The sequence below is a fragment of the Strongylocentrotus purpuratus genome, unplaced genomic scaffold, assembly GCF_000002235.5.
Source record: "Strongylocentrotus purpuratus isolate Spur 01 unplaced genomic scaffold, Spur_5.0 spur5_scaffold_2, whole genome shotgun sequence".
NCBI classification, from domain to species: Eukaryota; Metazoa; Echinodermata; class Echinoidea; order Camarodonta; family Strongylocentrotidae; genus Strongylocentrotus; species Strongylocentrotus purpuratus.
Genome location: NW_022145605.1, coordinates 8,221,560 through 8,245,604, shown reverse-complemented (window position 1 = coordinate 8,245,604; position 24,045 = coordinate 8,221,560). Strand labels below are relative to the sequence as shown.

Genomic DNA, 24,045 nt, shown 5'->3' with positions numbered 1-24,045 from the left:
GGAAGCAATAATAATAATCATGATAATACAAACGCTACTTATAAAGCGCTTACCACCGAAGTCTCTAAGTGCAACAACCAAATACATGTACATCAATAATGAAATGTATCACATGTCATGTACAGTGTACTTATTTCAGCTCCTTTTCTGATAGATACAAATCACTTTTCTTATAATCATGATAGTATAGTAACAGTAACAATTTCTGTGTCACGACAAAACAAATACGTCCACAAAATACAAAAAGAAACGGAAGTCAAACTTTGGTTCATGACATAACAGGAGTTCCAAATTTCCAATATATTAGCCAGTATAACGAAAATTAATAATAATAATAACATCAAATATATACTACGAGGGTAATTATGTTTGACAAATTACAAAGATAAGATAGATGAAATGAGAATGTTTATGAATTTATCAACAAAGTAAATGGCCTTCTTTACATTATTTTCCAAAGACATATGGCTAATCATATAAGAGTACGGGTAGACATAAACTAAACTAAACAAAAAAAAACAGATCAAATTGGGAAAATGCATGATGCTAAATTGAAGTTTTGGTATGTACGTATAGGATTTCATTTCCATCTCCGTTTCATTTTCCACAGAACTGCAGATGTATGAGGGGATACCTTGGCTGATTCAAAGTGATAAAGTACTCTGGGGGAGAATCTAGGATTTGGAAAGGGGGGGGGGGGGGGTCCGATTCCCCAAAAGCGTACGTATAACAAACAAAATTAGTGACAAATATTTTAACGGTCAGCAGATTTGTAAGGTGTTCAAGCACACCGCAAAATGACAAGCAAGCAAAGAATATGAACAAAAATATCTAAATTAATTAAGATGAAGTGTTATTGCGAAGAGGGTGGGCTCTAATTCTCATAAATTATATCAATGACGAGCCATAAACCACATAAATGGGTTTCGGATCCAAAGGACCCCCCCCCCCCCTCCCCTCCGGATCCACCCGTAGAATATAATACAAATGAAAAGAGCTACTGCATTTACTTACAGGCAGAAGACTGTTTATAGTTCAACACAATTGGTTAATCATGATTATTTGGGAGATAGATATTATAGGGACACAAAGCGGAACTGCGACCAATAACAATAGAAAGGAACGTTGTAAATTGTAAATGATGATTCCCCCCCCCCCCCTCCCCATGCCCATGACAAAAATCTGACGACCACCGCTATACAGGTTTTTATCTGAAATTGCATTAAAAAATCTCGTTAATACCATTCGCCATTCCCAAAGAATAAAGAGTAAAGAAGCTGGGTGAAAAAGGTATTTATATTAGTTTCACGGAATAATAATAATAATAACAATTCGATTTATATTTGTTAGCGCAGCTTCTATGGAAATATACTCTACTGCGCTGTAATGAAAAACAAAACTTCTAAACAGTACTACTTGACAGACACAAAATAAACCAATATTCTTTTTTAAATACAAAACTATTCAAAATCTCCTGAAAACAAGTGCGTCATCAACAAATCTTTGAAGACAGCAACAGATGAGGCCGTTCTTATGTCTAATGGTAAGTTATATTCCAAAGCTTTGGAGCGGCGCAACTGAAAACACAATCTCCAAGAATTTCTTTTGTTTTTTGTGTGAGGTAGCTTTAGAAGCAGCTTGTCCTGTCAACTTCACGTATGGATATTATTTAAAAGAAAATAATTCAGACAATTAATTTGGGCTTGACCATTCAATGCTTTGTTAACAAGCAAAAGTATTTTGATTTCAATTCTGTACCTTATTTGTAACCAATGTAACTCAATCAAAACATATGTAATATGGAAAACAATTGAGGAATTAGACACAAGTCTTGCACTAGTATTCTGAACACGCTGCAACTTGATTATTTGTGAATCTGGCAAGCCAAACAATAGTCATTGCAAAAATCAAGCCTACTGCTAATAAAAGCCTGGATAAGGCTTTCTGAGTTTTTCCGGTCTAAGTATCTACGAATGTGACGGATATTGTATAACATACAAAAGGCAGATTTACATGTGTTAGATATGTGTTTCTCCATGTTTAAACGAGAGTCAAGCAATACACCCAGATTTCTCACAGAGCTTGACGGTTTCACTTCCGAGTCTCCAACTGGTATTATGATCAACACCTAGCTTTGAAACTTGTCTGGATGTTCCAACAATGCGTAACTCTGTTTTTCTATCATTAAGCATTATCTTATGTTGGAACATCCAAGAATGGATAGTCATGATTCTAACATTGGGATATCATCATCTTGATGTTCTTTATCAGAGCTGAAAGAAATGAAGGCCTACACTCGAATTATGTAATTTAATTTAAATCTGAAGGCAGGATGATCGAACTTTGTGCATAGATTTGATATCGTCCCAGGGCTACTATATTAAGTTTACTCCGAGCTCTACCACCATCCCCCCTGGTTATCTAATCCGACTCACCACTATCCACCCCTGGTCCTTCCACTCCGGGGTCGGAGGGTTCCGACATCATCAAATACACAATGGCTGCAACTTCTACTTTCTTTGGCTTTCTTCCAGCAAAGATCGGCTGAGTGGAAACACTGATAGTATCTGAAGGACTGATACCTGATACCTTGCTCAAAGAACCTTCTTTCGTCATCACTATGGGGTTCTCAGGTAGGTAGAAGTCGGAGTCTTTGTCCTGAGGCCTTGTTACAAGAACCATTACGTAACTTGCATTGGATTGATACGATTTGCTTGATGTGATCTCATATCTCACGCCCCAGGCTTCCGTGTCTCCCATTTGGATAGGCTCCAGCCTCAGCACGAAACTGAAGAATCGGGATCCAGTTTCCAGTGACCAAGCTCCGGTGGCACCCCTGACCTCACACTTCATCTCGGTTTTGTAAGCATCGATGTTGATCTCTTTAAAGCAACCATTTTGACGCTGTGATCTTTGAGAGCGATTAGAGCTGCTTATAACCTTTCCAGGTGGAACGAAGTTCAGGTACAGTCGTGGTTCAAAGTCTGATTTCTTGAGAAAAGCGTAACTTGCTTGAAGATGGCTACCTCGGCTATCGGCATTGGAGACAGTCAGACCTACCTCGATGGAGAGAGCTCTGTACTTGAACGACTCATTCAAAATCGAAGGGAAATAGTCAGTTGCAAATTTGACGATTGGTGAAGCCTCTTTGAGATGCAAAAGTTGGGATATTTCAACTAAAGGAAATCGAATTTTGGGGACTATTTCGAGATAAAGATCCTTGTTTTCTTCTATGCTGCCTTTTGCCTTGAGCCAATCATCCACGCGAGTGATCACCTCCAATTCATTATCCACAACAAGATCTCTCCTTTCCAGGATACTACAAAGCTCCTTCAGACTTAATCCTAACCATGATGCCTTTGGGATGTACTGGAAGTACAGAGATAGTGTACGCAGGCAATCGTTCTTCAAGGAAACGTAGTCGTATTCATCTGTATCCCTCAACCACGTAATGGCGCCGACCATACTCCCTTGGTTTATCATGTCTCCTACCCAGTCCTGAGCCATATCGCCCAACTTCTTGAGTCCCAGTCTATTGGCCAGACTCATCACCATTCTCACGTTGCCCGATGAGAAACTCATCTCGCCCGTGTAGAGGAAATTCAAGACCGTTTCAAAAACCTCGATCTCCTTGTCGGTGGCATCTTGAGTGAGCTCTATGACGTTATCAGGAGAAGCAGTCATAATCAGATTTGCCAATTCATCGCTCCAGGAACCCAGCACGAGCCGATGAGCAGCGAATGTTCGTTGACCAACCTTGACATGGATGTCTGTAAGTTCTTCCCTGTTCAGGAAAGGAACCAACTTCTTCGACAGGGCGCTCCGACATGAATAGGACCGTTTACCATCTTTACTTGTATCCATTGCAGCAGCTGTTTCTTGACCTTCTTCCTACGAGAAAATATGAATAAATTAAAAATGATTAGACTTATCATTTAGTCTCATCTACCATGGGTAGCTTCGTCATCAGTATATTCATAATACTCTTCCTGGCCCTTCAATTTTTGTAAGCACCGTTCAAGGATGGAACCCATGACCCTTTGAGAGTAGGGCCCTTTATTAATACCACAGTGCTCATGGGTATTAAAAGAATTAAACCAGTATGCATTATTATAAGCGTGCATGAGGTGAAAAACTCACACTTTTTGCCCGGACACACCTGCTGTTCTAATATTAACAGAGCCCCATCAATAACATCACACACAAATCAAATTGATTTGATGTCTCTTTCTTTGTTTTATTGTAGGCCTAGACATGTTTTATTACGACTTAACGCCATTAAACAATGGTATTCGAGTATAAATAGCAACATACAAAACATATTATATCGAATATTTTCCAATGCAATGCCGGACAATCATCTTAAATCGAGAGTGACATTTTTGTCACAAAACTGATGGGCCAAACAATGTGTTTGATAAGTACAAGTTTATTGGTAGGGTATATAAAGGTAGTCAATCTGAAAAGAAAATCTTTTTTTTTCGACAATCCTCCTGAACTTGTCTTGTAATAAAAAAAAAATTATCTTACTCTTTTTTAATCGAGTCCTTTCTATTTGTTCATGTTTCAGATTATTATTAGAATGGGAAAGAATATCAAACATGAATCAACAAGAAATAAGTCAGTTGTATCAAAATGAAGGTGAAATTAAAATCGAGTCCGGAACATACCTGTTTCAGTTTTAGCCGCAATGAATTCTAAAGGGATCTTCTCGCGACCACTGTGAGACCGACCAGTGAAGTTTTCTAATGCACTGTCTATGCTGTAGACATAATGCTTAGGCATTAATAATGCTTAGGCCTGATATGAAACATGTCTCGGAAAATCATGACCTTAGTGAAAATGTGTCCCACTTCAGTTAAGCATGTATGTAAGCCTATATTATATCTCTTGTTTTTGTTATTGTAGTCTCCATTCAATTTTGAATATCGCACAAATATTTTTTCGATTCATTAACATTAATCAATTGAAAAAATCACTCGCTTCCAAATTTTACTTGAATATGTTACTGACTCAAAGATGAGAATCGTGTTTTGTGTACAATGTATATTATTATTAGCTGCATATGAATTTGTTAGCAACCATTCAAATTTTGCCACAGGTAAATTAGTTCTTTTTTGCAAAAAAATGTCGCTCTTTTTGATTGCGCGCTAAAATATAACTTCATTCCGGCACTTTGATTTTAAAAAAGTACGGCCAAAATATATAGGACATTGATCAGTGGTAGACCGATATCTCTGTGACATTAAAATTAGCCACTGGTTTTCCCCCATTGCGCCATCAACATAATAATGCGTATAGCTGGCGTATTCTGCATCCCCCCCCCCCCCCCCCCTATCTTTTCTTTCCTTTTATGGTAGCCTGGCAGTTACTGTGGAAAAACCCGACCCCATGCACGCTCAGCTGATGAAGCGGAGTTTTGTTTCGGGTTTTCCCACACTAGGTATTCCCCACTAGCGCTGCGCAATTATTAATAATTAAAATTATCATTAAAATACGAAATATGTTGCTGAAGTTGAGAATTTTGTTTTGTGTACAATGTATATTAGCTGCATATGAATTTGCTAAAAAAACCATTCAAATGTTGTCACAGGTAATTGTTTATGGAGTTGACCTTAATACTTTTTTTTTTTTTTTTGCAGTGTTGCTTTTTTTTTTAATGCGCGCTAAAATAAAATATAACTTTAATCCGGGACTTTGATTTACAAAAAGTACGGCCAAAATATATTGGACATTATTCAGTTAAACAGATATCTGTGACATTATCCCATCTGGTTAACACCATTACGCCCTGCCAGTGGCGTATTCTACCACCCCCCCCCCCCCCCCAATCGTCTGTTATTTGATTTTGTGGTATAAAAATGCTCGATGCGAATATAACATCAGGGTGTGGGAAAACCCGACCCAATGCACGCTCAGCTGAGGCGCAGCATAGTTCGGGTTTTCCCACACCATGGTATTCCCCACGTATTGCGCAATTATTAATCATTAACATATTAAAATCAGATGTAACACTAGATTGACTATTGAAATATTGGCATCATATATAACACTGCACGCAAAACAAGTTATTACTTAGCAAACACTTGCCAATTGACGTTTAGGTAACTGAAGTGAGCTGTATTTTTTAGCCTGCCATTTTCGGATCTTGAACTCGTCCACAAATTGGAAGTCGTTTTCAGTCAGTGAGGATCAGCTCAACTATCAGGAGTATCTACAGTTACAATCGATAGGTTCGTCCTAAAATTCTCTTCAAAATGTCGTCTGATATTATAATAGTATGTTGCTTCAACAGTCTAGATTTCTGCTCGGAGTTCGAAAAAATGCACAAAAATACAAGAAATAATGATGCTCCTTGGACGAAGAAATTGTTTTACACTTCGTCTACGGTGCATCGTTATTTATTGTATTTTGTATTATATATATATATATATATATATATATATATATATACATGTATGTTAATTCACATACTATTTCACCATTTCTGTACAGCGATGGTTTGTGTCCTTAATTTGTCAAAGATCATTTTGATGATGATGATGGTGGTGATGATGAGCGGGATGATGAGTGCTTTACCTATAAGTATACAATTTTTCAGTTTTGTATCGGATGTATCCACTTAGTTCTTATAGGTATAAACGGATTATTCTCAATAAGAGATGCTAGGCCTATACATCATTTTGACTGCATGTGCATGTAAGAATATGCTGATGATGACAATTTGAAAGGAATATAGTATTTTGATTATAATAATGCTGTAGGAGAACGACAAGTCCTGGGAAAGCGCGGGAACTCAAGTCATGCACGCGTCCAGATTAAAGTGTTGAAACGACACCAAGGAGTGAAAAAAATGTTGAAATTGCACCCTGTTTTGATGGTAATGACAAATATCTGTCGTAGCGGTGAGCCTATTTTATGCCGGTTTCAAACCGAAACTGATGTGCAAAAAGTGTTGACTTTAAAAATGCACTGAAATGCTGTTATCCATCGTCACCAACGACAGATTGCCTTAATTATTATATAAGAAAATAACGGATAGCCTATATAAATCAGTGATAGTATCAATCATCAGTAGGAGATGAAGGCGTTTATGGGGGATTTTCTTTCCCCGTACTTACACAGACTGAAAGTACACAGCATGGTCAATGATGTTTCGACAGTTTGATGACAGCGACGATGAACCTTACGGCGCGGTGTATGATTACAACGATGATGACGATGACGAGTACGATTCGGATGATTATGAGGATGAATATGAAACTTCGAATCGCCACGTTCAGCAGGAAATTAGGGCCGAACAAGAGAGGAAAGAGAGGGAAAATTTTCAGGTAAATAAATGACATTAAACGATCCCGTATTAAGAGCCCGAAGTGACCATGTTCATCTCCCGTATATATATATGTCCCAATCCACCCCCCCCCCCTCCGAAACAAAAATGGAAATACTTTTTTTTTCTCGAATCTTTCCGTAAACTGAACATTTCATTACAGGTTTCAGGTCTTAAAGCAAAAACCAATTCTGAGCTGTTTTTTTTTAACTTTATGATCATGACCAATGATCTCAATAATATAACTGTTTATTTTGCTAATTACTTCACTTTAGATATCTTAGAAGAGAAATGAAAACCTTTTAGCATATTCATGATGCAGTGAGTAGAGTGGCACGTTTGCATCTAAATATAATACCATATACAGTAAACTTATGTATGACAACAAATGATTATGGTTACCAAATAGGCCAATTTATATCCTGCATCAAAAATTTATCGGCTTCTGATTGGTTGAGAGCTCGTCACATGACCAAAAATATTTGAGCTATTTTTAGAAAGTACTATATGAGAGTACTATTTTGGTTTACTATTTGGGAGTTGAAAAAAAAAAAGGTGATTTTTTTTTTTTTAATTGAATCAACTTTTTTTTTTCAAATCTTAATTTAATGAAAACAAAATATTTTAAATCTTTTTAGATAAAAATTGACATATTTTTTGTTCTAAATTTTTTTTCCCAAAAATGTTTTTTTTTTTTTTTTTTTTTTTTAAATAAATTTTTGATGCAGGATATAAAACAAATATACCATGCCTTCAATTCGAGGTACTGGTTAAACTATGGACCTTGGTGACTCCAAAAGTACCATTTGCTTCGGGGCTGCGCCCCTCAGCAAATAGTACTATTGGAGTCACCTCTTGCGCATAGTTTTAACCAGAACCTCTCAAGGCAGTGTATATTTGTATAGTATATCGGCTATGCAGTATTAAAAATGAAGGTTCCTCTGGTTGAACAAAATTGCAACGTTAAAAGACCACCATGTCAATACCAAATTATGCAAGAAAAAGATGGTCAGAAATGTGATTTCAAAAGGAACAGTTGATTATACCCATTAATGTCGGCATATTTTTATAAATAAAAGTACTCTTTTCATATTTTCTCAGAACGCTCAGCAAAACCTGCTCAGCCATGTGCGCGTCGGCGTAGATGCAGTCAGCAGAGCAACAGGGACCTTGTATGATGAGCAACGGTACAGTGACGTCACCCTGGTTGTTGGAGATCAAAGGTTCCACGCCCATCGCCTGGTGCTCAGTGCATGGAGCGATGTCTTCAAGACGATGCTTTGTAACTCATCTTGGCAATCGCATGACACGACCGGACAACCAACCTCAAAGTGTCAGGATCTCGTCGAGGAAGAATGTTGTGAAGAGGTTTTCGGCAACTTCCTCAAGTTTCTTTATACTGCCTCTGTAGACCTGACCAAAGGCAACGTCTTGCCTTTGGCCCTGCTAGCTGACAAGTACTTGGTGAAAGAGTTAAGGGAGCTATGTGACGAATTCATCCGCGAGAAACAGAACGATGCTCAGGAAGTCGTCACCTTCATTCACTTGGCCTCTCAATTTGGCATGCATGAAACAGTCGAGATGTGCCTCCAAAGTCTGTTGTGCAACTTCAGTGTACTGACGCCAGATCAACTTTTAAGTCTAAAAGGTGAGCACCTTATATCTCTTTTCGACAGTGGACCACGGTTGATGGTAGATGATGAGTTCACTCTCTTCAAGAAGATCGAGCCCTGGTTGGACCAGTGTCAAAGTGGGGATACGCTTCTTAGTATCATCAAGCTCATTCGTTTCCCCTACATGAATGCATTACAACTGAAGAAAGCCAGAGAGACGCCTGCCTTCCGCAGAGCCCAGGAAATGATGCCTGATATACTCCTGAAATCTTGGCAGCAACAGGCATTGTACAAAGAAGGAAATCTGGAGGATCTTCCAGAGGACTTTCCATGGCCCAGACTGTACTTGAATTCAAACGATAAAGCCAGATTCACAGACAAGAAGGTTTGCTCATCCCACGACCAACCAAAGAATGAGCCGATCGAAGTTCGCATTGATGGCAGTAGAAAACATCACTCATGCGTTTCTTGGAAGGGCAAGCGAATAGGACAAAAACAATTCTTCAAATTACAAGCATCTGCTTTCAGTTTCTTCATGGAGGTTATCCGGAGCCCGGACTCACCAAGTGAAGTTATCGTGCAAATAGATCCACATGATTTATTACAGAAAAGAATTCATTTGGGAGTACGAGCTCAAGTTCATGGTGGGAAAAAGCCTTTCTATTTCTCAAAGTGTCTCCATCCGGCGCCACCAATAACCCCATATCAACGGAAGGTTACTTCAAGAGATACCCAATTCACATTTCCTACTGGGATCTCCAACCCTAAAAAAATGACACTCCATGTTACAGTCATTTTTGAGGACGAAGATGAGAAAACTACATAGGCGTGCTTGTGGGTTTTTATTTTTGAATCCGAGGGGCTTTTCACTTTAAAAAATCGGAACAAATTCTCGCTATCGCCCAAACCCCCTAAAATGCCCGGGTGTAAATTTCGTGTCCCGATTCCAAATGCACTGTGGGATAGTTTAGTGCCTTTGTCGCTTTCGATCCTTTTCATGCAGCTGTGTACGTGTGTAAATTAAGTGACAAACTTTGTATTCAGAATGTGATTTACTTTCTTTATTATTTCTTAATTTTTGTATTGTCTTTAAGAGCATCATATACATTTCCATTTAATTTAATTTTGCGAAATCGCTGAATGGGTAGTATATTATTAGCAGGATATAAGCAGAAGAGAATTTGTTGTACTTTCTTCCAGCTGCCTGGCAATGGTTGACACTATTTGCGGATTTATGGGCCACATCCGGCCTGTGCCCCCTTTTGAACCCAAGTGCCATAAAAAAAAATCCCTTATTTTCTAAGGTGTTGGCCTTGATGTATTCATTTGTATATAATATATACATGTATATTTATTAATTAATTCATTCATGCATTTGTTTCATTTTTATCGCTTGATTGCTTGTCAGAAAAACTAAGGAATATGGTGCCCCCTCTTAAAAGAAATGAAACCCTAGATCCGCCCCTGGTTGACACCATTGCCTATGTAGTTTACCAGTGCTCATGGAGCCTTGCTTTAATGAATAGTGTAAATATTGATCAGGCTGTAAAATGTGCATAGACTTCGTAGTTTTACCTTGTAAATCAAAAGTGATAAAACAAGACAAATGATATGTCATATCATCTTTATGGTTTGTTAAAATGTAGGCTAATGGAATCTGATGCATTTCACAGAAGTTTGATACATTCAATAAAGTTTCTACAGTTTAAAATCGTTTCATATTCACCATTTTAAAAGACAAACATTCGTTACGTTATTAGTACCGATGATTGTTATTATTGACTATTGTTTGATAACATTGTCATTATCGCTTCTATGATTCATTATCTAATTTTGTTGAGATAAAAGTATGAATGTAACGACTAAAAGTTAAAGGTTCAAACTTTATCTCTCAAACTATACTAATTTGCATTTCAATACGTAAATATTTACACAGAAAAGTTCGAACATAAAAAGAGGCACAAATAATATACATCCTTTAATTAAAAAAAAAAAATCCGCATCATCACCACTCTTACATAATACATGCAGGCCCCGCGGAATGTTCTTCAATGTGTGGGAGGGGGAGGGGCTACAGTATTTAGTTGAGTGTAAATTGTCGTGGGGTCCAGAGGCAAAGCCGGGGTCAAGGTTTTTTTTTAGGCATTCACATAGGGTCAGATGAGCATTGATGGGCCCGTCTTAGGGCCTCCTAGGGACGGAGCCCCCGGAAGCTCAGGGGTTAAGACATTAAATGAACGTCAGATGAGCATATAAATACCTTACATGTGACACTGGCAGGTCACTAATTGGCGTGGGGTCCAGGGGCGGAGCCGCCAGAAGCTCAGGGGTTTTAGGCATAAAATTTGGTCAGATGAGCATATTTTGATATCTAATTTATGCTACTAGCAGGGAAAATCCCGGGAAATTATGTAATTTCAGCAACATTTGTAAATTACTTGTATCGAATTAAAAATAAACATCGTTTGAATTCTTCTTTTTTTTTTTGGGGGGGGGGGGGGTAACTGCCCCCCCCCCCCCCATCAGCATCAGTACGCCAGTGCTTAGACACACCACCAGACCGACTCTAAACCGCTGCTAGACCGTCAGATATTCTTGACCATTATGATGTAATGTCATTGTTTGATTGATCTGTTATCGGTCCCATCGGTGTGACTGGGGTCGAAAAGTACTGTCCTCTTAAAGTTCACTACCGAATGAAATGTTTTTGTATAAGCCATCTATACTTATGACAAGAAGAGTCATGATAAAGGAGAAAGATTGCGTATAGATTGAGAAGAGAGAGAGATGTCACTTTAATGAATTTGGACGAAATTTATGCTGTAAATGTCAAAAACTGTTGGGAAAACATAATAATGTGAACTTCTCTGGCCAGATAACATTTGAAACAATTGAATACAAGAAGTAAGGCATTTTTGCCAACAACGAAGAATAATATTAGAAAAGTAGGAGGCAATGCATGCATTAATTATGATTTGAGCAAGAAGTCATTTGAACACTACATTATGGATATACTTAACCCGCATATAAATGTTCAAAATTCCAATCAAATGAAGAGTTGTCGCGTGGTCTAGTGGATATGTCGGCGAACTTTTGATCACATGGTTCGCTGCTCGAGTCCCACCTAGGCACTAATGTCCTTTCTCAAGACATTAATCTTCGTTTGAGGTGTTAAAAGGGTACCCGGTAGAATGCGAATGTTAATGTGGATAAGCATATGCGCGCTTGGAAAATGGCGCCTGGCCTGCATATTCCCCATTATCATTAGCAGAGTAGCAATTGAATCCAATGACCGGGATAATAATAAATGTGACTATTATTCTTATCATTAATAAAATGAGTGAAAAATGAAATCGATACCGTTTGTTTTATTGTAGGTACGTGTGTGCGTTTGTGGTGACCTACGAATGCGGACACACACCTGATGTTTCACCCATCAACCGTGGTCACAGAAAAAACCCAGGACGTCCACGGTTTTGTGTGGGTGTGTGTCTGTTGGGTCTGCGTGTGGGTTAGTGTGTGTGTATGTATGTGAGAGCTGTGATTGGAAATGCTTTGGATGCAATAAAAACAAATAAGCAGTGAAAATACTTTATTATTCTCCCGGGGAGACGCCACATTTCATCTATGCATGTATAATTGCAAATGGGGATAGAAATCTTGCAGAATTTCCTTCTTTCCAAAAATGTTGATTATATTGATTATACATGTTTTTATTTTTTATTAAAAAAATGCTGCATTTTTCGGTGAGGGCATAATGATGCTAATGAAAGAGATTGAGTGCACGACGATGAGAGAGGGAGAGAGAGAAAGCGAGCAAGAGTGGAAGAGAGAATGAATGAGAAAGAGGGATGAGAGACTTTTCTGAGAGAGTGAGCGTGAGAATATTATTGACCATTGTGACGCCTCGAATGGCGATACATTGGGTGCAGTATTAAAATTTTTGATACCACAAACTTCAGCATAGAATTATGAAAGTGTATGCACATTCAATAATGCCGAACGTGTAATCTACCCCCCCCCCCCTCTCTCTCTCTCTCTCTCTATCTCACCTCTCTCTCTCTCTCTCTCTGTCTCACTCTCACTCTCTCTTGCTCGATCTCCCTCTTTCTCTGTCTCTTTCTCTGTCTCTCTCCCTCTGTCTCTCTGTCTGTCTCTCTCTCTCTCTCTCTCATTATAAAGAAGAAAATGATGCATACATTTGAATTCATCATTATATAAGATTCCGATATTGGAGGATATAATTCTCTTTAAACCTTCTTTACACTGGATGTTAATAAATGATCATCAGTTCTGAACGATTTGAGTTCAAAGTTATTGTGTAGCAGGAACCACTAGGAAATAATGTAATACACCAGGTACACCATCGAGTCCAACACCAGCTCGACTACATGACCCCGTCTTATAAAGAGTTGATATTAATCGTAACCTATTTGCAATTGACATCAATCGCAAGTATGTACATACGAGATAGGAGACTGCAAACTCGCGATTGATTATAGGACTTGTGATTGATTTGGATCAATCAAAAGTTTTTATAAGACGGGGCACATGTCTAACGAAAGATAATATAAGGGAAAATAGCGGTAAGTTTTGAATCGGTGTGTAGTCGGTTTGGTGAAGTAACTGAGGTAAAAGGAAATCGAAGTAGTCATGCATAATCCCGACCCGGTTGCATATAAAACAATGGGGTCTCTGTGTGAAAATGATAAGTGTGCCTCTAAACGAAACCATGCAGTCCATTAACATATAACATAGGGTTATTAGGAATAAATATCAATTAATTGTTTGCCGGACATTGCCATAATTACAATCATGATAATTGACACGATTACCTTTTTTTTCCTTATGTATGTAATTTCTTAAGAATTGTTTGCGGGGATATACAAAGATGTGGTACTCCGATTACGATGAAGACGAACCGCGTTTTAATGCAGGGGACCTACTCAGAGCCGCATTCATGCAAGGTCTTTACCTAGAAAGACTTGAAAGTCTGGGCCTTCTCGAACGCAATGGCGATGACGAACCAGAAGAAAACCAAGCACAGCAAATCGAGGTAACCATTAAATAATGATCTTTAGAAGAAAAACTATACTACAAAAGTCTACCACTATTACTACTACTATACGACGACCACGACCACGACGACGACTACTACTACTACACATACTCTACTACTACTGCTACTAAGACTACTACTACTACTACTATTTCTATTTGAGCTACTACTGCTACTACTAATATTTATATATATATATATATGTTTCGAAGTCAAAGGTTTGCCTATTTATCAGCATACCACGACAATGATGTCCCGCCCCCCCCCCCCCCCACTCCGTGAACGGAGGGAAACCATATGTGTTGCCAAAATGTCCGGTAAAGGGGTACTTTTCACGCACCAAAGTCCTGCTCGTACATACACAAAAAAGACTTTACACACCGGACTTAGGGGGTGTTTTCAAAAGGAGGGAACATGCATATGCGTACCCTAAATAACACTGAGGGGAGGGGCCGGGAATGATGTAGGTCTACAGTGACTTAATTATTACAGCCTAAATGATTGCAGCCATACCATTTGCTGTCCACGAGATTAAAATTACGGGCCCATAAGTTGAAAGCAGTGAAAATAATATAAAACCTGCATGATTAAAAACTGATTTAAAGGTACTATGTCCCTTTTGCAGCCAACCTCAAATGCTGTAGAACTTTGCAGGAATTATGAATTTGTCATGTATGTCCTATCTGTGAAATTTAAACGTTAGCAGTGTCCTCATATTCAAATTATGCAAGGAAACCCGTTTACTTGCTAGACTTCACTGTCAGACACTATTGAGTGACTGACTGGCTTTTTTTTCTTCTTTGGTAATAACATACATGAAAAGAGTTGTAAAGGGTAAATGAGCATTTGTCTACATCAATAACCCACTTCTTGTGATGGCCAAGATTAAACTGATTGAGTCTTTGCGCAGCATAAAACATATGACCATTCGGTACAATTGTCTAAAAATCAAGACTATTACTTTTGGGCTCTATAGCCCTAAAGTCCATTTGACAACTAATAGTCATTATTTTCTCACTTTAAGACATTTTCAAGCCCCACCTTTTTTAGGGAAGTTCTAAATTAGTATTATCTTTCAAATGCAGTTGGAATTCAACTTTTTTATTTTTTTGGCCTGCAAATGGGACATAGTCCCTTTAAGTTTACTCTGATCGACAATTTTTTGTTGACGTTGCGATACGAATGCGATGGTAGTTGACCTATTCGAAGATCATGTTAGCGATCAAAATACTATTCCGCAACATTTAAGAAGACAGACAGTCCGAAAGACCGACATTATCAGTCTTGTTGTAAGTGAACCGTCCCCCCCCCCCCCCCCCACTCCGGGAACGGAGGGACGCATTCATGTTCCCAAAATCTCTGGTAAAGGGCACTTTTCACGCAACAAAGTCCGGCTCGTAATACACAAAAAATCGGCCCGTATCGCACACCGGAATTAGGGAGGGGGTGTTTTTAAAGGGAGGGAACATGCATATGTTGAACCGTCTGAACGTATCAGAAGGCCCGCGAGATTGACATCGTTCGCATGAGCTGTTGGTTTCGAGGCCCACATCCGTCTCAAGAACCTTAGATAAGACCCGCGAGACCAACATTATCGGTTACATGGGCTGTTGGCCTTTTACACCATTACACGATTATCTCCTTTTCTAATCCTGAAAAAATTGTAATCATGAATTCCGAAATAATTCTTATCATAAATATTTTCCCCCACAATTGCACGTCTCACAGGAAGCAGGCCGTTTAAAACAAGCTGGTTTACCACACCTAGCCGTACCTACCATCGAACCTGAATTCGGACGCTTTTTCAACGATCCTACCTACAGCGACATTACTTTACTGGTTGGAACTCACTCTTTTCATGCCCATCGTCTTATTCTTTCGTCGTGGAGCAGCGTCTTGAAGGATATCCTCAAGACTTCAGAGGAAGACTTGGCTGCAGGTGGCCATGCGGAAGATCCAGGGATTCGGACATACCGACTCGATGAGGATCCTGATTGCTCCGAGGTCTTTGATACGTTTCTGAAGTTCATGTATACTAATGAGGTAACCTTCACAGAGGACAATATCATGCCACTTCTGCAGTTGAGCAACAAGTACGAGATTGACGACCTGAATAAGCTTTGTGACAGCTACGTCGGAGACTTGAAAATAGATGTATCCTCGGCTATCTCGGTACTCATCCAGGCTTTAAAGTACAAAATGGCACACACCATACAGTCATGCACCAGTGTTCTTCGCTCTAACTTCGAGCTCCTAACTGCAGAGCAGTTGCAGGTTCTCGATTCGTCGTTGATCGTTGCATTATTGGATTGCAATGACCAAAGTCTCGTCGTCAAAGACGAGTTTACCCTGCTCCAGAAGTTGATCCCGTGGTTAGCTAACTGCACAGACAACGAGACCTTCAAGACCGTAATAGGGTACATCCGGCTCCCGTTCATGTCAGCTCTGCAGCTTAAAACAGTAGGGTCGTCTGTCATCATGCCACGACTAGAGGAAGTCATTCCGACCTTTCTAGCAGATGCCCTTGAGCAGCATTCACTCTACCGCGAGGGATTTGCCGACGAAATCCTCCAACCTGTACCACTTCCTCGGCTTTATCTGAATCCACCAGTTGCACTGTTCAGCCAGTCTGAAGACACAACAACAGGAAAGAAGTGCGACGAAGAAGGGTTCATGGAGTTGAAAATAGTAGATTCAACGCAAAGTCTTCTTCCAAACGTCCTGATAAACGGTGGAGAAGAACGCACCCCAAATCATTACAAATTGGATGCCTCCAAGGAGTGGTTTATCGACGTAAAGCGGATTCACCAAACCATGAAACAGGAAGATGAAAATGATGTATTGTGTGGACTAAAGATCGGCATTCTACGAAAGATCAATCATCGTGTTTTCTACCCAGAGCTGGGTGTGCTAGTTCAGAGGGCTGAAGACTCGTACCGGGGTGTCCAGATTGTCGAAGTGGCAGTACAGGTCAATTACGAAGATGGATCTAAGTATGTACTTGCTTCAAGGCGTTCTCTGTCGTCGTTACATCAAGACCGGAAATATGGTGGGGGAACGGATGATGTGCCTCTTTTCACTTTCGAAACACCCTGCACCATTCGGCCATGGACAGGGAAAGTCAAATTGAGAGCGTCCGTTGTCATCCATCGAAGCCCAGAAAGTTAGTCTAAAGACAAGTGAATGTATTCAATTCAATTCAAGACTTTATTCCAGACGCAGCTGCAAGAGCAGAGGTCCATGTAACATTTTACATGTAGTCATGTAGATATAAACAATGAACAAGAATATGCACTGTAGATAGATTGATGAGACCATTGGCGTAACTACAGGGAGCACGTATTCCCAATCATAATTGTAAAAATGAGAGAGAGAGAGAGAGAGAGAGAGAGAGAAGGGGGAGGGGGGGGGGGAGAAAAGGAGCGAAAATGAAAAGATACGGAGATAGGACGAAAATATAGATAACATGACCCTACCCTATTTTACGTCATTACGTCGTTAAAAACACCTTGAAAAATAAAAATTAGTGTGGATTATGAAATGTTATATTAATGATCGATTTGACGTTTACTCAACCCAGGTGATGTAAATAGATACCTTGCAGGAATTAATTTCTTGAAATGCTAGAGAGCGCCGTATAATGGCAGCACAGCTAGAGCCGGGGTAATAATCTTCAGATTTGTTAGGCCGCCTTGAGCATCCCTTGGGGTGGATATGTGCGCATTAAAAATGTTGTTATTACTGTTTTATTATTATTACAGCTTACCCAAAGCTCAGGCATAATACCATTTCTGAATTTACAAAAAATGATATGTTCATTTCTGCAAGGAGCAATGTCAGTGGATTTCTTTAACATTGATTCACAAAAAATGCGTCTTAAAACAAAAGACACTCATCATTCTGACTGTTCGGAATCATTTTTCGATATTTGGTATCATTTTTCATCTACAAATATTTCCCTACCTACTGTTACCGATGGGATCTGCCCCGCACTATAGAAAGTGTGGTAGTTCGTCTAGGGCCATCCTGTATAATACATATTTTGCTTGGAGAAAATGAATTTATTGTTTACACTGCATTAATCACAGCATGATTGATAAAGGTAATCTATACTGACATATGCGCTTAGCTTAACAAAACAGAAATTTTTTTGTTGTTGTATTCGCATTGAGATATAAACAAGCGTTTCTTATGCATATTAGTGTCTTATGCAGCAACATCTGTCCATTTATATTCTCTTCATGGTTATATTCTATTGATTTGTTTATTAGCCTAAACACAAAAACGGATTTAAAACTTGAAATAATAAATGCACTCAAGATTAAGAAGTAGAAGGAATATTGTATTATAGAACACATATATTAATTCAAAATAGTTTTAACTAAGTATTCTATATTCAATAAAGTAAATAAATTGTATATGCCGCAACTGTTGTATCAGTATCAAAACGTGTTTTTACAGATATTGAATAAACTATTATTTTGTTTCTTATGGAACTCCAAAAAAGATAAAGTTAAACGTAATGTAATTATAAGTGATATTGAAAATGGTTGAATTGAATATGATTGATATTGCTAGTAAAATATCTTCACTTCGTTTGGCATGGATATCTCGTTTTTTTATAATGATAATGGCTCTTATTGGAAAAATATGTTTAGATACTGGTCCGATAAAATAGGGGGTTTGCCACTTTGTATACATTTTAATTGTAACATAAAGGATATGAATTTATTATGCTCTAAACATAATTTGCCAGAATTCGATGTAGATCTTTTTTGTACTTGGTCAGAACTAAAATTCATTGATATGTTTTAAGTAAGAAATATTCCAAATGAAATTATTTGGAAAAGTAGTAACATTACCTTTAAGAAAGAAATATTGTTTTATCGAGAATGGCAAGATGCCGGTTTATTGAAAATTCATAATTTATTTACAAATGGTATTTGGAATGACTCTACATTACTAAATACAAAAGTGAAAGCACAACAGCTCTTATTTGATTTCAAATATACAAAATTAAAGAGAGCATTTCCGCAGTGTTGGTTGGATAGATTAAGCTATGATTTTGAACAAGAATGTGATATTTCGAATATTATAGAAATAGAAACAGGGGATAAAGTTAATGTTTTTGTTATGAAAGTAAAAGATTACTGTCGTTTGTTACTACATAAAAAGGCAAGAGAACCAATTATCATTTACTTTTGAAATTCCTTTTTAGATTTGGATACTTACTTTGTTTGGAAGGATGCATTTTTATTTAAATTAAAGCAAATTCGTAATAATAAAGTTAAACAATTTTATTTCAAGATGAGTCATAGGTTTATTGCCTCAAAATAAAACTTATATAAATGGCGAATTGTTAATAATAATTTATGCAACTCTTGTGGACAAGTTGACTCAACTTTCCATTTAATGTTATATTGCAAGGATGTGATTTTGTTTTGGAAAATAATATGTAATTTGATTTTTAATCTATTCCAAAACGAAATATAAATAAACCAAAATATAATAATTGTAGGTAAGGATATTGGAAACAAAAAATATTCACTTCTGAATATTATTTTAAATTATGCGCAATGTGCAATTTATAAATGTAACGTTAAGAAGACTGTTAATGGTTCCGTTTACTACCCACATACTTTGTTTTTTTTAATTTAAGTCGTTGCTAAGATTATTTTTTAAGATATGAATGTGTTAGCAAAGAAAATAATACTAAGCTGGAAGAATTGTTGAATATACTTTAATTTTTAGCCTATGTTTTTTTTCACTCAATAATTGAGTTATTAATGTAAATATGTATTGCTAGTATTATGGAAATAAAAACCTCGCTCGAGGAAAAGCGAAAAAAGGTATACATTGCCAGATACTCCCATTTAAGCTACAGGAAATGTAAACAGTTTATAAACAATTCTGTAATCTCTGTCAGTAATATGTATGGCAATATTTTACTAATACTGTATCAAAATAAGTGGTCTTTTTTGTAAAATTAGGAAGAATTATAAACTTTTTCCTGAATGATAAAAACAATTAAAAATCATTAGAGTACATGTATATTTCCTTGTGGATGTTGTTGTTATTGTTCTGTTTAAATAAATTTATATCGAAGAAATGTCAAAATCATAGTAATAGTAAGTAATGTAATGAACAAGTCGACTGTGTATCCCATTGCTTTTTTTGCGTTCGATCGTTTTTGTACATTGCACTTGTTATATTTGCACTTATTTACACAGATCTGCTAAATGTGTTAACAAGAAATAATAGTAACAAATACGATTTTAAACAGAGTAAATGCTCTTGTAATCCTAATTGTTGTATTATTTTGAATACGTCGATTTGAAAGGAAATGACAAAGAAACCAATAATATACATAATGTCCAGTCACAAGTGTGAACTGGTAGACTGTTATTTGACTATTTCATTTCAGATCATTTACTGGGTTTCACGGGGTGTTTTTTTTACAGTGTCTGCAACCAATTCACTTCTTCCCAATTGGTCTATTCCCGTTCGGTCTACACCAGCCCTTCTATATCCACGTGGTCTGTTAATTATTGTGTCTACCTATCAGTTGGTCTAATTACCATTTTTATAGTTATTTGATCTCATTTCCTTTTGGCTTAATTTCCAATAAGTCTACAAGCCATTTGGTCTGTTGCGCATTTAGTCTAATATCAAGTCGGTCTAATTCCCAGTTTGTCTAATTCCCAGTTTATCATATATATATATGTTCTAATAATCACGTTACCATAAATAACTCATTAAAAAAAAAATTAAATAGTCATTAAATGATTATTAGACTTAATGGATAGTAGACGAAATTGGCATCAGACAAACTGGAAATCACACTTACTGGGAATCATATAACAATAGATCAAATGTGTCGAAGACTAACTGGAGATTAGACCAAGTGGCTATTAGCCTACAGGGGCATTAGACCAAATGATATAAAGACGAAGTGATTATTAGACTATGTGGATAGTAGACGGGCTGGGTGTAGACCAAATGGGAATAGACTAATTGGGTAGTATACCTGGTTGTAGACCAAATGGCAATTCACCATTTACAGTGTACAGCTCCAAAGAGTTAATAACCTAACTATGAATAACAAAGAGAATTATATTCGAGAATAAAAAACTAAAGTGATATGAAAAGAATAGAATAGGAGGAGTAAAGATCAGGCGAGACCATCTCGTTTTGTTTTTGTTTTTTTGCGGGGGAGGGGGTACATAACAATTATGACTCTAGTCCAGCCGCCAGTGCATAATTCCAAGATTTGCTTTAAAAAATAGTTATAGTGTGTATAGGGGCAGATTAAATCAGGCAGTATTGTAGTTTGTTTTTCCTCGAGGAGCACAGTGTCATGTCTAACATACACCATTCATGTACAACATCCTTAGCACTCGTTGATATATTTGTTTATTTCAAAGTAACATGAGGGTGATGTGTATGGGGTACTATAATTACATTGTGCCCCCACCCCACCCTCGGGAACCAGTCCCTTAGAAAGGATTTAACATCGTCGGTTCCCTGTTTGCTAACGTAAAATGATACACATGCTCCCTTTTTAATTTATTTTTCTTCTGCAAGATACAAATCAAATTACATTTCAGCAATATAGCACATACAAAATATAAACAGTTCGTTAATGTGTATACAATATACATGTAGTAATAAGAAATGATGACAATAAAAGAACATTTAACTCGTAACATAATATCAATAATTATTCATTAAGAAAGTTGCAGAAGAAGAAGGGCTATTACAATAAGCGATCGCTTGATAGCGTGAAAGCCCGGGGAAAAGGGCCTATCTGTACTAGTTTGGCCAGGAGGGATTAGATATCCATGCAGGTGGAATATCTCTTCAAATCAGCTCTCAATCAATTAACATAAGAAAAAAGGATCATGGGGGCCAATGGGTACCGCTTAGGCATTGTTGGCTATATAGAGGGCGCAAGTAGATACAAGTGGTTCAGTCCCGCTTTAAAACTAATTGTTGAAGGCGTTCTGTATAGACCTCCGGGATTAAAAAATTGTTTATCGAGAAAGTATTGTCCAATATTCTTGATATACTAAAGAAAGATAACGAAATTATTCTTTTAGGAGACATTAATATTTTGTCTTCTTCAAAACAAATCGCCTCTGGCTAAAAACAATATATTGACTTTTTGAGTCTTCACGGCATGGGTGTCGATCCCGGGGGGGGGGATGGGGGGGATATATCCCCCCCCCCCAATATTTCAGGTGGGGGGGATGGCCTGTACAATCATCCCCCCCCCCCAATAATTCACCATCAAAAAAAAAATAATAATAATGATGAGAGCCCGATGAGAGTAGTTAATGGTTATTACTCGCAAGATGATCATCAATATACACACTTTGCTATCTCATTTTCATAATACATACATAATAGATAAATAGAAAATGAAGTAAATAAGACGACCGTATATGAGACAAGAAGAAATTGAAATCTCGCTCATACGGCTTCATCAGGAATTGAACAATTTATTCAATTTATTTAATCAATAGCATCATATGAATGCAGTGCGCCAAATGCAGAGCCGCAGCATTAAAAAGCAACGAGCTTAGTAAATGTTAAGCGCGAAGCGCAAAAGTGCAACAAAAAAAAAGAAAGAAAAGGAGAGTGGGAGAGAGAGAGAGACAGAGAGTATACAGGCGCGTAGCCAGTGGGTGGTTGGGGTGGTCGCTCCCCCCCCCCCCAAAAAAAAGGGAGAAAAAGAAGAAAGGAAGAGGACGTACACTCTAAAAAATGAAATGTTAAATCACCATTTAAAAGGGCCGAGGAGTGACCACTCTTTCAAAATGGTAGATTAACACTTTGAACGTGCTGGATCCAACACTATAAAGGTTGAATCAAGCAGGTTAAAAGAAACAATCTGACATTTTGAAAGGGTGGTCACTCGTCGGCCCTTTTAAATTGACAATTAACATTTCAGTTTTTAGAGTGTAGGAAGAAAAAGGATTTAGAGTCGAGAACGGTACAACGAATCGTCTTCCTTTCTCTAATAATTAGATGAAACATCAAAGCTTCCGCGCTTCGCGCGGGAAGGAGGGGGGGGGGGGAGGAACTGAATTCAGACAAGGATTAAGAGTCGAGAATGGTACAACGAATCGCCTTCTTTCTTTAATAATTTAATGAAACATCAGAGCTTCCGTGCTTCGCGCGGAAAGGGGGGAACTGAATTCATCAAGGATTAAGAGTCGAGAATGGTACAACGAATCGTCTTCTTTCTCTAATGATTTAATGAAAAGTTAAAAGCTTCCGCGCTTCGCGCGGGAAGGACGGGGGGGGGAGGAGGAACTGAATTCATCAAGGATTAAGAGTCGAGAATGGTACAACGAATCGTCTTCTTTCTCTAATAATTTAATGAAACGTCAAAGCTTCCGCGCTTCGCGCGGGAAGGAGGGGGGGGGGGAGAAACTGAATTCAGACAAGGATTAAGAGTCGAGAATGGGACAACGAATCGTCTTCTTTCTTTAATAATTTAATGAAAAGTCAGAGCTTCCGCGCTTCGCGAGGGAGGGGGAAACTCTCCCTCCCTGCACCCACCCCCTAGGAGGTGCTCACTACCGCCCCCTAAAATAAAATCCTGCCTATATGCTTGAGAGGATAATAACCCAGGTAGCAAGCGCATGTGGGACCCACATGGTTCCCATATTCTCTAAAAAAAAATTATCTTTATTGAGGGTGACTTGAAAAAGTTAAAAATCTTGGAAGGGAGGGGGTGCGACCTGCCACACGCCTCTACCTCTTGGTTGCTTTGATCCATTGCCGAAAATATTTTGGCACCTATCATCCCCCCCCCCCCCCCCCCCCAACCGAGGATACAAATCGACACCCTTGCTTCACGGGTTAAGCGAACTCATGAAAGAGGCAACGCGCGTTATTCCTATGAGTTCTTCTCTACTGGATCATGTTAGTTGTAGCGAAGAAAATAAAATAAGTCAAAGTGATGTCATTGATCTTGGTTTTGGCGACCATTCATTTATTTTTGTTCACGAAAATATATTACACTGGCTATATAG

At 38.1% G+C, this 24,045-nt stretch overlaps 2 protein-coding genes across 2 annotated transcripts; one reads left to right on the top strand and one right to left on the bottom strand.

The window, feature by feature from the left end:
* Positions 1-1,638: 1,638 nt before the first annotated feature.
* LOC115926636 lies at positions 1,639-3,885 on the bottom strand. The gene has a single exon (XM_030991571.1). The coding sequence runs from the start codon at positions 3,862-3,864 to the stop codon at positions 2,422-2,424; it is 1,443 nt and encodes a 480-aa protein (XP_030847431.1). The 5' UTR covers positions 3,865-3,885; the 3' UTR covers positions 1,639-2,421.
* Positions 3,886-7,151: 3,266 nt separating this feature from the next.
* Positions 7,152-10,947, top strand: LOC105442201. The gene is made up of 2 exons (XM_030990979.1): positions 7,152-7,282; positions 8,410-10,947. Exons 1-2 carry the CDS (start codon positions 7,152-7,154, stop codon positions 9,767-9,769), a joined length of 1,491 nt encoding a protein of 496 aa, XP_030846839.1. The 3' UTR covers positions 9,770-10,947.
* The last annotated feature ends 13,098 nt before the right edge of the window (positions 10,948-24,045 follow it).

Coding starts and splice junctions, on each gene's coding strand:
- LOC105442201 (XM_030990979.1), top strand. CDS start 7,152: ATGTTTCGACAGTTTGATGACAGCGACGATGAACCTTACGGCGCGGTG. Junction 7,283..8,409: donor ACTTCGAATCGCCACGTTCA/GCAGGAAATTAG, acceptor TATAAATAAAAG/TACTCTTTTCATATTTTCTC.
- LOC115926636 (XM_030991571.1), bottom strand. CDS start 3,864: ATGGATACAAGTAAAGATGGTAAACGGTCCTATTCATGTCGGAGCGCC.